The sequence below is a fragment of the Gallinula chloropus genome (genome assembly GCF_964237585.1).
Source record: "Gallinula chloropus genome assembly, chromosome: 1".
Classification (NCBI taxonomy): domain Eukaryota; kingdom Metazoa; phylum Chordata; class Aves; order Gruiformes; family Rallidae; genus Gallinula; species Gallinula chloropus.
The window spans coordinates 150841770-150856738 of NC_140085.1; the positions used below are offsets into that span (position 1 = coordinate 150841770).

Here is a 14969-nt window from a genome sequence, read left to right on the forward strand (position 1 = left end):
GGATGTTCAAGTATTTTTCTTTTCTTATTATAGGGAGATCCAGGTGAAGTGATCGGTCTTTTACGTCCTAGTTTGCTAAAAGGTGATAAAGGCTTTCCTGGCCAACCTGGACTACCTGTAAGTCTGAATGATGCTTGAATAGCAGTGAGCTTGAATTAAAATTATATCGCTTTCATGAAATTGCAAAATAAATGCCACTTTTTAATTATGCCATTTTTATTTTTCATAGGGTCCACCTGGAACTCCCGGGTTTCAGGGACCAATGGGGCCACAAGGGCCTCCAGGAGAACCAGTAAGTTTCCTCTCATAGTGATTTGCACTTTGCTTACAGAGCTTTGCTATAGGAAAGTTCTACAAGGTTTGTATATCCACAATTTGTTGGGATTTGGGAAGGATAATCTGTGGTCCCAGGCTTCATGTTTGTCCTCTTGGACTCTACCATGGTAGGAATGACTGGCTAACATAGGTTTTCAATAGCAGCTGCTCCTATGGCCATGTTTTCTTTTTGCAGGCTTGGAGGATATTTTTCTGTTGGATGTGTTGTAATGGTTATTCCTTCTTTCCCCTCTTCCTGCACTTAGCTTTATGGTTTATTTTTTATAAATTAGCAGCCAGGTCTGAATCAAAATTTTTGCTGAAGTTGTTCTTATGGACAGCCGCAGTAAGTAGGAAATCTGGATATTAACTGGGGTTTTTTTATGGTATTTGCCAAGTGTGAAGAAATTTAAAGAAAGGTAAGGACTAATATTTAACATGCAAATTTGCAAAAAAAAAGTCTGCAAAAAAGTTACAGTACGGTTCAGTACCCAAGACATATTTTTGATTGTCTTTTGTCTAGTTGTCAAGGTGCTAATTAGGTCCAACACTTAAATGCAAAGCAAGATCTGATGAGATATCTTGAACAGGTTCTGTTTGGTTTTATTACTTATTCTAAGTTGTGAATTACAGACAGTAGTAGAAAATTATAACTTGGTTTAATGGAAAGATTTACATTTTTATTATCTTTATAAAAGTAAAGCATTATTCCAACTAGTGTACTATGTACATATGTATGCTAAAATTTACTGTCTTGTAGGGTCCCCCAGGGCCACCAGGACTCCCAGGAGAGAAAGTAAGACTCTTTATTATAAATATTATTTATTTGTTTCTTTATTTGACATGAGTTCCCCAAAAAGCTTGAAAGAATGGGCCAAAAAGAGTGAGGTTTTTACACTTTTTATGCCTTAATGGGCATCATAAAGAGAAATTTTTAACACATTTTTAAGGCTTTTAACAAGTTCATTTGGAGCTGTTATCTCACTTGATCAAATCAGTAATGATAACATTCTGTGATTATTTGAAGTCATCTAAAAATGTAAAAAATTTCAATAAAATATTGGGAAAAAAGAGAATATTGACAATAAAATCTGATAAATTACAGTAGATTCCCCCCCCCCCCCCCCCCCCAAACAGTTGTCCTAAACAGCAGGGAGATTTAGGACATAATTACTTGTTTCATACATGCATATTAAAAAATATATCCTGTCTTTTACATCCTCTCTTTTGCCATGTACAAAATACCTTCATATACATATGTATATGGGTGGGTGGATGGATGGATGGATGGATGGATGGATGGATGGATGGATGGACGGACGGACGGACGGACAGACGGACGTATGCACTGCTGATAAAAATTGACTAAGCATGTGTAATTTTTATTTTCAGGGCTACATGGGTTTGGGCTTTCAAGGTCCCAAAGGAGAAAAGGTAAGTCTCTTGAAACCCTCTAAAGAACAACTGCCAGAAACATTCTTGATGCTTTGCTTTAAATAAAGAAACTGGTGGAATCAATCTATGGAATCAATGAGTGTTGTAATTTTTGGAAGGCTTGAGTAAATCTGTAACTTAAACCTAAATGAACAAAAGTCATGAATGGTCACAGACTTTGTGATGATGTTATACCTGACATTAATTTAGGTTGTTAGCACGTTTTCCAGCTGTGACTAGTACAACTACTTTAGTTTGCAGTAGGCAGATCTGCAAACATTTAGTCTGTGTATTAGGACTCCCCAGGAGATGTATTTGAGAATGATTGTGTTCTGAGGGATGAGATTTAATGTACAGTGCAGAATTACTGGAACTAATTGTGGTAGTATTCTTAAGGGCCTGTCTGCCAGGGCCTGGATTGGCAGTGTATAATCCTGAACCAGATTTTTCATTTGTCTGATTTTACTGTGTTTTGACTCAACCAGGAGCACTTTTCAGAGCACATAGACTGGTTTACTTTTGAATGAAACCAAACTAAAAAATGTGCTCCAGGATCCCAGTTATTGTTGAGATTATCCTATTATCATAGAATTTCTTGGAAAATGTTGGCCATAGAAGTATGTGGAGATTTTCTGGACTCCTCATGTTTGTCTTCAGCAAAAAAATAAATGGTATTGCTATGCATTACCGCTTGACAGAAAAGTATCAAACCTTTTTAGAGGTGTTGTGCAGTAAATGACAGTGCTTTTGCATTATATAAGGACATGAAATTCTGACCCTGCAATGGACACATACACTGCAGGGTAAGAATTATCACCTTGAAGTTCCACGGTTATCACCCTGAATGGCTTTTACAGACAGTTGTAAAGCTGATGGAACACTGTAAGCTTTAACTAACTTTTTCTTTCAGGTATCATAGAATCACAGAATGGTTATTGATACACCTGACCTCTTTCTTCCTAAAGGAGGAACTAAGAAGTTTTCACACTATTATAATAATTAATTGGATATGTTCTTGATATTTGGAAATAATGTTCACCCTAAAAGGAAATCTGTCTTCATGGCAGTCTCAGTTTGTGACCCATTATACAGCTGTGTCTCCTATAGCTATGTATGTATCCCTTTCTCTAACTGATTTTGCTGAAATATATTTTTTTAAAAAAATCATATTTTTAAAAGGAGTGCTACTTCTTGTTAATGTTTTTGGACTTAATAATGGTTGTTCTTAGTGTCAGTATTTTTTTCAATGGATAATTCTGGATTTGGTGTTGACAGGGAGAACAGGGGGTAAGGGGGCCCCCAGGACCTCCAGGACCAGCACCACATGTGAAAGAAAAAGGGAGTGAAATCATAAAGGGAGACAAGGTGAGACCTTAAACAATTAATCTTGAGTTCTCCGAAAATCTTACCAACAGGGAGTAGGAAAAAAAGGAAAACAAGAAAAAGACAATATTCAGTTGCCTACAACCAGTTTTTCAAAATCTCTACCTGTTTTATTCCATGAATTAATTTTGATTTTCTTTATAGACGTTCCTCTGAAAAGTATATGATAAAATGATAAATGCATAAATGTCTAAATAAGTAATGTATACAGCAGAGGACTTTCAGTGGCAGGAGGATTCAATAAGTGTTGTCCTGTAAACACTAAATTTTCTTTAAAAATTGAATTAAGTAGATTATACTGAACTTTTAATATACATTATCACATTAATGGAGTCTAATTAATTTTTCAATTACTGAATTAGGCAGTCTAAGCAATTAATATAATAAACTAGCTTAATTGATTCCAATTTTATGTTTGTCTAACTTCCTACACCTCATGCTTTTAGGGATAGTTCTTGAAGTAGAGGAAATGTGCTTTTTTCTGACATGAAGAATGAAATGATTTACAACTCAAATGAAAAATGGTTAAGATTTTGCTGACTAATCTCCTTTTTTTTATCATTTCATTAGGGTGATCCAGGTTTAAAGGGTGAACGAGGAAACCCAGTGAGTATTGCATAATATTTTTTTAATTACTATAAAAGTTGTGAAGAATAATATAATGGCCCTCAATATCTTTATAGCTATTTGATAAAAGGAATTTTACTTGAGGATTTGACAATATTACTGATCTGCTGTGTAATTATTTTCCAGGGATTACCAGGTTCAGCTTTCAAAGGAGAAAAGGGTGAACCTGGGAAGCCTGGACCGCGGGTAAGTATGCTCAACATTATCAATACCATAATTACAGTTGTCACATTGTTTCTATTAGCTAATTAATGAAATAGTAAATTTGGTCTATTTCAAACAGGTAAGTTTGGTGTTACAAGTCAAGGTAGTAGTAACATACAGTACTATTAGTATGTATGATGCTTTCAGATAACCAAAGACATATAACAGTAGCTTGCAGTGCTGAAGGGAAAGGCAAGACTCCCATTGATCTCAGCTGAAGCAAGATTAAGTAATTCTAGAATAGAATTAAAGCAAAACAGAACAAAGCACTCTGTAGAAATGACTTTAGCTAAACAGAACATTTGAATTTATTTCAAATACTCTCTGTGCAGTCTACAAAATGAGCCTGCTTAGCCAAAAGTACCATTTCTTACAAGGAAGAGAAATGTAGTGAAAAATTTAGATGACTGAGATACATTTACTTGTTGTCCTCCTGCTTGACTTTAAGTGTTTGAGGCCATAAGGTCAGTTACATTTGCCTAGTCTGACCTATACCATAGTGTCATCCAAACTTCTGCATGAGTCAGGCTATATCTTTCATAGTTCACTTTTCTTGGGTTTATGGGACATGATCATATTCCTGATGATACGCACACAATCCAAGCACTGTGACACCAACTAAGATCCATCCTTCAGTGGATTAGCCTACAAACCTAGGTGCCAGTCATTTCATAGTCCATAGGAAGAAGACACAACTGGAAAATAGGTTAGTCTATCTAGGTCATTTATCATGTACCTGTTGATTACCTCAGGGGAATCTAATCCCTGCTGTAGGATAACACAGTGGTCTAATAGCAAATCATTTTGTTCAGGAGGAGGGAGTCTTGGATTCTAGGTTATCATCTGTTTTATGATTTCAATTTATGTCCTTCAGTTTAGAGGAAGTGTTTCTTACTACTAGATTACCACATGATCTCATACTCTCCAAGCCTTCTGCTGAAACTGAGCCACTGAATGTCTATGAATAAAGGTTTTGGGAGACTGGAGAGTGTATATATATATAAAAAGGGATTGCTGTGAAAGGAAATGTTTATAGGTCTAGTTCCAGTTTCCTATGTTGTTGATATATTTTGTCTTGAAGCCTCCTTAACTGGGAAATCCATGTGTTATTCCTGGATCTAGGAACAGATTTGCAGGACTTTATTTAATTCTGCAGCTTGTAGGATGTTGATTAGCATAAGCTGTAGGCAGTCCCAGTTGGCCTGCTTTGTATCCTCTGTGCTGTTGGCTGTGTTAGCATGCCAATTAATTCATTACAGTAGTGATTGTTCTGGTTTTTCACCCACCGTATTTAAAATTTGCATATATGTGGCTGTTTAAGCAGATTGGAACTTGGTGTTTTACAGGGAAAGCCTGGAAAAGATGGTGAACCAGGACCAAAAGGAGAACATGTATGTATTCTGCTGAATGTCCAGTGCTGTTTCTTACATTCAAGACGAAGAACTCTTTGTCTATCGCAAATGGTTTAAATTTTCTAGCTGTCTGGATTGCTTACTCCAAAGTTGTGGCTTTTGGTGAATTAGTGACTAGTTAGAAAATTTGATGCTGCCTGAGCTAAATTAAAACTGTATTTGTCTCTTCTGGTTTTGCTGTCTTCTACACACAGGGTTTGCCTGGTGGCTTTGGGATTCCAGGACGACCTGGGGAGCCTGGCGTGAAGGTGTGTAGTAGCTGCCTTTGCTTCCCATCACACAAAACGAGGAGTTAAGAGCTTGCATGGGGTGATCATAGATGTGCATTAAAACATAAATGTACACAAACCAATATTAAATGGATCTTACAAAGTTGTAAAGTCATCACTCAGAGAAAAAGTCAAAATTAAGGTATCATCTGATTTATATTTCTCATACGAATTGATCAACGCAGGCTTTATTTTCACAATTTCTTTGCCCAGCCAGCATATATAGAAATGTACTTTCCTAAATATCCCAGTTTCTCTTAATATTGTGTAAAGCAGTACAGGCCCACTAACTAGTTACTTAACTGTGTGTTACAATAGCCCAGGTACTTAACATTTGGAAGTTGTATGAGTCTGTATCAAAGCCTTCAGTTGCTAAGGAAATCCTATGTTGTGGGAAAGAAAGTCTGAGCTGGATTTAAAATGTAAATTTTATTTTGATTTAGGGAGAAAAGGGTGAAAAAGGTTTTCCAGGACCTCCAGGAAGAGTAAGTAAAATAAATTCTTGTTTTGTTTTTGACATAAATTTTGTGGAAGTCAAAGTGCTCAAGCAATGAGGGGAAAAAAAGAGACTGAATGTCTGATCTCATTCTAATCAGTCATGTCCTCATTTTTTCTTAATAGAAACAAAAGTTGGATATGGTTCTTCTAAGTAAGTTTAAAATTTGGGAAAGGAGCTCTCAGACAATAATTTTCACATATTCTGGACTAACAAAAATGATAGGCATTGGTAATTGATGTAAAGTGTCCAAAAGTGAATTCAAAAGAATAAGTCTGTCAGCTTTGCAGTCTATAATGTTTTTAACACTTCAAATAAAAAATGGATCTAGTCAGCAAAAAATAGATCATTGATGATGCTGCTTCCCGAACTTGGGGAAAATTCCATACCTGCTAATTTGATTTGAAAAATGATGCACACTTTTATTGCAAATATTAGTATCCTGCATGTCAAGCTCAAATCAATGTTAGCAGAAATTGCCAGAACAGAATATTTAAAAAAAGAAGGTAATACAAACCTAGTAGGTCAGTACTTAGGCCACGCTAAGGTTACTTGACATCATTCTTGTTCAAAAAACTGTTATAAAGCTCTCCAATTAATCCTACTACTGACATGAAGGAATTTTTCTGTAGTAGGAAATACGTATTTTCTCTGGTAATCTTTGAGCAGCTGCAACCTTCTCACAGCAGCTGTTATGTGTCGTTGAAATTGCAAATATAACTAAAACTGAACAAAATTATTTTCACAAAGCAAAATGGCATCAGGTCGGGATGGGGGAGACACAAATGAGGGCACAGTTGTATGTTTCTAGTGTTTTAGTCTTTGGCCCTGTGATCCAGATTATAGATACTGGACCGATAGATTCCTTTGGTGAAAAAGGAGAGCCTGGAGCTTCAGGTTTACCTGGACTGAAAGGTCAAAAAGGTGAAAAAGGTATGTATTATATCTTGTCTTTTTGAATGAGTTATGTTTTTGGCTTTCTTATGAAATGAAATTAAAATATGACTATCTGTGAGCTCAGGTGCTCTGCATAACAGTGAAATGTTCCAATTATTAATTTGTTTTTCAGGTTATTACATTTATTTGTAGTATGTTGAACACTTCTCATCATAAATGAGACTACCTTTCAGTTTTAATCTTAATCCAGTGAGATTAAGAAAGATGGAAATCAACACGAGCATAAAGTGGATAATAAGGCATCGAATCCTCAGAGTCCTCAGAGCTAAATTTGCATCTTAAAGTTGGCTTGTGTAATTTCCAAAATTCTTCAGTAAACAGGGAACACCAGGCATTTCCATTTTTCCCATTACAGCCCTTACCCTATTAAAGAAAGATCGGTGGAGAAGATGCCACACAGCACGGCCTTTTCCATAAATGTATTGTTTGCAGGTATCTATAGATTATTTAACTTTAAGCTTTAATTCAGGGCATACTAGGTTGTAATGTGTATCCAAATAGCCTGTGTTAAAAGTTGATTGCTGCCTAACCGCAAACCTCTCTTTCTAAAGGTTTCCCTGGTATACAAGGAATCCCAGGACCTCCAGGTATGAATTTATAGCCACTGACTTTGCTCACATTTTTCCTGTGTTTTTCTTGGGTGAAGAGTCCTGAGAGATGTTCTCCTTAGCTGCTGCCAGTTACTACCTGATTTAGAGAACACACAGAAAGTGGCCTCTCCGGGGCTCTGATCATCCTCCTAGACCCTTCCTATACGATTGCTTTTCCTATGTCTCTGATGTGATCCAGCCTTGCTATTCATGTGGAGCCCTGATAACTCTACTTAAACTGAAGAGCTATTGTGCACAGGTCATCAGAGGTAGCCCAGAGAGTATGGCTCCCTTGGGCAAGAAGGGCTGTAAAACATGAGCATGGGCACGGGTATGTGCATATGTACCTGTCTGTGCATACTGATATGGACATGATTTGTCTTTCTCTCACTTCAGGTCTATATGTGTTTGCATAAATATAATTAAAAAAGGCTTGTAGGGAGAAATAATATTTATTAGATCAAAGTCATTCCCAAAGGCTTCGTGTTTTAGTGGTTTTTTTCTGACTGTGTCACTTGGTCTAGTAAAAGTTCTTTCTTTTGCCTAAAAATGTTGCCTTTTTCATAGTCTACACATCTGTGGCCACACTACTGTTATATTTAGATGTACATATACATGTGTTTGAACTAAACCATGATTTTGCTTTTTAAAAATTAAGCAAATCATTTGTGGACACCTGGGCCTAGCACAACCTGCAGTGACACTGCTATTACCTCCTTTGCTCACATTTTCTAACTTGACAGTGAGCTAAATATGAAGTTATTGTGAGCCTGGGTCACACAGTTTCCAGGAAAATTTTCACAGTTTAGGGAGGAGATACTATCAACTGCAGGCTGTAATAGTCCCTAAAGAATTCTGTGTGACAAGACAAGAATAATAGTAGCTCTTAGTCTGTCATTACCCTCCAGAAATGGAGATTTGTGTGATTTTTGTTTCTTCCTGCAATGTTACAGAAGGCTCAGAATGGTTTAGTGATGAGTCTAGCAATTAGTTGTGAACTGAAATAACTCACTCGAGTATCAAGACCTGTGTGACTGGACAACTACTGTGAGTGAGCTAAAAGGAAATCTTAAGTAGCTTTTTCTAGCTGTTTAACTGCTTTTTACTGGTTGCTGTTTGTTTATTATTCCTACAAACAGTTTTCGTTTTAGCATTCCTGAAATCTGATAGCTTTGCCAAATACTTATTTACTGAAGTTCTTAGGCCAGCCATCCCTTTCCAGGTGTTAAGATTTGCTTTATTTTGAAATAAGGAAAATTATAATAGTTTCCAAGTGTAATAGCTGAATTAACTCCCATGTCTCCACTTTTTCCTATACAGGAAAAGTTGATTAAATCTGAGAAAGGAAGTTAGTACCAAATAAGTGTTTGTCTAGTGATCTAATCAAAGTGAGTTTTCCTGACCTGTAGTGTGTATGTAACCTCAATTTTGTATAAATAGCCAAGAGTAAAAATACAGTCCCTTTTTATTTTCCACTGATATGTTTCTGTTTCTCTCTGAAATAGAAGCTAATGTTGGACTCTGATCCTTATAGATCCCTTCCAACTCGATATGTTCTGTGATTCTATTGTGCTGATAATGTTACTGTCCTTCTGCTTATAACTTTTTTTCATGTATGTTTCATTCTCTCCAAAGGCCGACCCCTTCCAGACAGGGTCGGATCACCTGGTGTCCCTGGGGAGAGAGGTGAAAAAGGTGAAAAGGGTTCTCCAGGATTCCCTTTACCTGGACCTCCTGGAAGAGATGGTTTTCCAGGTCCCCCAGGGTTGCCTGGCCCACCTGGTCCTCCAGGAAAAACAGGTAGGTAAAGTACTTGGTTGCTTTTGACAGTGAAGACTCAAGTCAGAATGTAACTACATTGTGGAAGAAACATATCTGAGTTGTTAATGGACCAAGTGAAAGCTGTTCCACGAGGCAGCAAGCTGCTTGTTTTCTTACTAGGACAAGGATTCCGTGCTAAATGTTTTTAAAAACTTTTCAGAAGCACTTTGTGGTCTGTGACAATATAACCAAATAATTGATGCTAATACATACTAGTTTCCTCTGTGTCCTAATGTGTGAATTTATAAGTATGTATAGATTTTCAGTTATAAAAGTAACAGATACTAATACTCTTGGCATAAAGATAGCTGTTCAGTATCACAATTTGCAATTCTGCAGTGCCAATCTATGTAGGAGGTGTAAGAGCTGCTGACCAAGATACTAGTCTGCTAGAAGTATTTACTGTAAAATGAAATTACCTTGCAGGAGAATGGCGCCAACACTTGCTGTGTAGAGAGGTCTGTGAAAAGCTGGTAATGCTGTGACCAATACACAATAATATTAGTAGTAACGAGACAAAATGCCACAGCTCTGTATAATTAGATTCTGATGAAGCAGTTTTAAACAGAAAAATGCTTTTGGTTTCACACTGCAATGAAGCGGTGACAAAAGTACATATGAAAGTAGCCCATGCTTAATAGCTCTTTGCAACTGTTGTTTTAACTCTGTTGTTGAAGGAAAACTTTTGCTGTAGGTTATACTGATACTGTGAATTAAAATTGTCATTTCAACATAAAGAACGATATCCCTATTACAATAGTTGAGTTAGTCCAAAACTACTGCAAGGAACCTTATTGTCTATTGAATTTCTAAACCAAAACACTTGGTTCAAAACCAGCTAAAGATGCCTGGTTAGTTGTTGTTGTGTTTGCCAATGAAGCAATGCAAAATCCAGCACCTAGCATATGGAATGACATAGCTCAATCTTACCTTGCCCTAAAAATACCTCCTTTTCATGCAGTATGCTTCTATCACTGCTTAATTCTGCTCCTTCCCCAGGCACTTCAGCTTTTGTGAGGTGTATAATGGGAAACAATTTGTTTTCTTTTAACTGTTTTTTGCCAGATTTCATGTTAACATTTTGACTACTGGCTGTGGCCAAAATGATGTCATACTGTATTGAGTCAGAACCTATGAAATATCATCTAACAGAGCAAGCGCAGTTTATATTCTCATATGACACCTGCTAAATAGTCTCATTTGTTATCTACTTCAGTTCCTAACATACTAGGTTTCTACTTTTCAGGAAACTTGATCAGTATGAAGAAGTTAAATAGATGTTAACAAGCTGCTTTTGGCCTAGTAGGTTTCCTATAACATTGAAAACAAAAGTCAGGGTACAAAAAAGACTCTACTTAATTAATTTAATGACAACACAAATATTCTCAATTCTCTTCAGGAATTTTCCATCCACAGCGGGGACATTCATAAATGCAGCCTTATAATGGAAACTTGCACTTGTCAACCAGTATTCTTTGTTGCTTTTCCATTGCAGATGGAATTGATCAATGCCAACAGGGAGAACCTGGTTCACCAGGTACTCCTGGACCACCAGGAAGAGATGGATTTCCAGGAGAGATGGGAGAGAAAGGTAAAGTTATTTAAAGTGATTGCTTTCTAATGCTCTGTACCCTTGAGCTTGTATATACAAAGAGGTGAAGGAGCTCAGCTGGATCCAGAGAAAGTGTACTTAAATACTTCATGGATTTGGAAGGTGTTTCTTGAGCCCATAGTGAGTGAAAGAAGGATGTTGTGCATTGAGTTGTGTGACACAAACTTAATTTACATTTCACTTAGGCTACACATTGCTAGAAAGTGATAAAGGACGGAGCAGAGCAGAAAGAGGAGCTGGGAAGAATGGATTGAGTATAGCACCATTAAGTGTAAATTGAACTGTTCATGGCAATTTAAGATGTGAATTCTGGGCTGAAGAATTAGAGTAGGACAGATGCGTTTGGAATGGAAATGGTTTATGAATCATTGCCATGAGTATAATTGGAGCTAAAATTGTAACACCTATAAATAGGACTGTCAGCCATGTGGTTTAGCAGCATGGACTAAATGGACATACAAAAAAATGAGCTGCTCTCATTTACACGATGGTTGATCCTTCCTAATCTCATTCTGCTCATTGCTTTTCTAAAACTGCAAAACTGCAGTGCCTATAGAGGATTTCCTTTTTCTGCTTTAACCTTTTTGCTTATTCTATACCCAGCTTATATTTCTTTTCTTCTTTTTGGTCCTCGTCAACCTGTTCCCTTTTAACTGATCTGTCAAGTATTATCCCTATGATAAAAATGAAGTTGATGCCATTCCCTTAAAAATTTTAAAGAATCTTGAATATCAGTTTGCTGATAAATTCTCTTTGAAGCATATAATTAGAAGTAGCACATTTATTTTTATTCTTTCAACATGAAGTGTATTAAATTGGCATTTTCCCCTGAATCCACCTGCTTGCAGTTGTCTTAAATCTTTATATTGTTATTTACTAGTTTTGTTGGGTTGTTTGGCTTGCATTTTTAGGTCAAAAAGGTGAATCCTGTACCTTATGTGATAAAGAAGGACCACCTGGACTTCCGGGACCACAAGGACCACCAGGTCCATCAGGTAAAAACTCATTATCTACCTGAGAATTAAAGTTATAGGCTAAAAGCTAAAACTACAGCATATATTTTAAAATTAATTACTTCTTGTCCCACTATTCAAATTATTTGTGAAACTACTGAAAAGAGGATGGAATATTCTTTTTTGGGGGGGGGGGCCTGATTCCAAGTTTCCGATGCAAGCAACAAGAATTACCAAGGAAGTAGAAATTGGCCACAGTGGAGGGTCCTTGCAATCTGTGGCCCAAGTATTTTCACAGAAGGTTGCAAAAGTGAAAAATAATGTGGGAAGCACTTGCCTGGCAGTGACCTACAAAAACATTCCCAATCCTAGCTTTAAGTTCTGTGGCCAAAAAATTAATTATCATTTCTGCTACTGTGTAAGAGAAGTGCCACATGCAAATAGGATATTATATGTGATGTTTGTCCTTGTGGCTGTTAAGAAAAATGAATATGGCTTAGGTAGTATCAAGACTGCAGTGGTTACATGATAGGTCTAAATAGTAAGGTGAACTCATTCCTACGTCAAATGGATCATCAACTTCAGAGCTGACGAATGCAGACACATGAGCACATGTATCCAGACAACTTCACTGACTGTAGCATCATTATGTTGATAAAACTGAGGATGGAACGAGATATTTGAAGATGATCACAAAGAATTCAAATACAATGAGGTCTTTGTAAAACATGTAATAAACAGAATTATATTTTTGTCTCTCTGATAAGGTTTTCCAGGACAATCAGGTTTCAAGGGTGACAGAGGCTTACCTGGACTTGATGGCCTTCCAGGGGTACCTGTAAGTAAAGCCCTGCCAAATGCTGTGTGTCCTATGGAGACATGTCATTGAAAAACTTCTGATCATCACAGTGGTTGTGTAATAGTTCTGTTTAAAAACAGACCAGCACAGTGATATGATAAAATCAAGGAGCAATGCCTAGCAAAATAAACTAGGAAGCAGCGTGGTTGAGCTATGAAAGGAAGAAAGAGCTGTCATAAATGGGTTATATTTCTGTGTTTGCTCATCGTATGCACTCAGCAGGACACATGATCTTCTGGATGAGCAAGCTAAGCAGAGGAGTTGGGTAAAAAGTAGGATTTCACAGGAAACAGATGTAGATCTGGCCTGACCTTCTTGTGAATCGTTCCAAGAACTCTTCTGTTATGTCCATATATATTTTGAGAGAGAGAGAGAGACAGTGCCATCTAGTGCAGTGTAAGCTATCTAATACAGGCATGAAATACACTTTCACAGTTCATTTGAATTTTGGGAGATGTGTTTAGTTAGCAGGAAAGTGAAGTAGTTTTGAAGAAATAGAGAAAGGCTGTCTACCATCCTGATAATATGAACACTTGTAGTTATATTGACATGGTGCAACACAGCTCTTGCCAAGGCCGGATATCAGAAGGAAAACAGCCAGAAGTACAGCACTTGTCTAAAATGTAACAGAAATTGCTCCTCCAATGAACGTTGTACTAGCACTACATTTGATCCCACCCGTATGAATTCCTTACTCAAGGAATCTTATTTCTCTTCCTTGAATATAAATAAAGCCTAGATGCCTGAATTTGGCCAGTGAATGTTTGCTGGGATGGAGGAGTTCCATTTTCTGTTTCCACCATGATAAGTAAGATGTTATTACACAGCAAATGAATTTACTATAATATCAGTGGGCTCTGTGAAAGAAACAGTGGAGTAAAATAAGAGGCATCCCAATGTATTCAAGATTTTTTAATCTCTGGTATTTGTTCTCAGCACTTGTTTTGCCACACCTTTGTGTTTTCCTTTTATTGCCTCTTAAGTTCTACTCATGTCTTTCATCAGATGAGGACTGGCTGCTGCTCTGAATACTTTTAAGCTTGTTTTGCTCCACAAAGTTCAGCCAGGTGTTGATCCAGCATATAGTTTAGCTTGGAAAAACTACATAGAAGGCAGCCTTGCTAGCTCACTTTTTTTCCAGGCATGCCAGACCATCAGAGTCTGATCCAGGACTCACCAGAGCTCAAGGAAAGATTACCTTTGACCATGTTCTGGTTCATGTTTAAGTGGAGGGCACACGTCAGCCATAAGCAGTGGATGTTGCCCGTGAAGTCTGTTCTTTACTACCCTAGTGGGTAGCTCTTGACATTAGAGACTGTTTCTATGAGAAAAATGCATCCTAGAAAGTCCTAGAAAATATGTAGGGGAAAATGGGATGTCTGGAAGTCCAAACGTGAATTATTAAGTAGCTAATTTCTTCCCGGGGAGCTTACAAAATTCTTTGCTGAGCATGTGTGTAGTATTCTGATAGTACCAACTGACTGTGATTGTTACTTGTACAAAATGAATTAATGTTAGTAATGAAGGGAAACATGCATTTGGTGTCAGCTAAATGTCATAAGTAAACTACTCAGGGAGAAGTTTTCAGCCTTCAGTTAGTATTAGCTCTTGTGCAAGTAACGTTTGAGTTTGTATAGGACAATTTACTTTCAAGGACAATCCATAAATTGGATTAATATAGTTGATTTTAAAAGTTTTGAAAGAAATAAAACCATGGGTGTGGCTTGCATAAGCAATTTTGTATCTGTAAGTTTGGCTGAGTTTGTCTTGGCATACTGGAAGTGTGTTGTTTTCCTGTATGTGTACTACTTCTGCTGGCATTGTAAATTATCATGGAAATGTAGACATCCTTTTGTTGCATTTGTGTCAGGGAATAGGTTCCACGGTGTTACAGAATTCACCATTTAAAAGTTGGGGCAGATGCTTGAACTCTGAAAATGCCTTTCTAAAAAGCTTCATTTACCCAGGTGCTGATATTGTATAAATATACAAAACTGAAATCCAGTAGGTAGTCAGTTGAAAATTAAGAGTAATTTT

At 37.0% G+C, this 14969-nt stretch overlaps 1 protein-coding gene across 1 annotated transcript in view; it reads left to right on the forward strand.

The window, feature by feature from the left end:
• Nucleotides 1-14969, forward strand: part of COL4A1 (collagen type IV alpha 1 chain) — a 127302-nt gene that overhangs the window by 80787 nt on the left and 31546 nt on the right. Inside the window, exons 9-24 of the mRNA XM_084272626.1 lie at nt 34-117; nt 230-292; nt 1076-1111; nt 1708-1749; nt 3025-3114; nt 3703-3738; nt 3886-3945; nt 5310-5354; nt 5570-5623; nt 6088-6129; nt 6980-7073; nt 7649-7684; nt 9323-9487; nt 11004-11099; nt 12032-12115; nt 12841-12911. Of these exons, the coding sequence (XP_084128752.1) occupies nt 34-117; nt 230-292; nt 1076-1111; nt 1708-1749; nt 3025-3114; nt 3703-3738; nt 3886-3945; nt 5310-5354; nt 5570-5623; nt 6088-6129; nt 6980-7073; nt 7649-7684; nt 9323-9487; nt 11004-11099; nt 12032-12115; nt 12841-12911 (1098 nt within the window). The remainder of the gene's footprint in view (nt 1-33; nt 118-229; nt 293-1075; nt 1112-1707; nt 1750-3024; nt 3115-3702; nt 3739-3885; nt 3946-5309; nt 5355-5569; nt 5624-6087; nt 6130-6979; nt 7074-7648; nt 7685-9322; nt 9488-11003; nt 11100-12031; nt 12116-12840; nt 12912-14969) is intronic.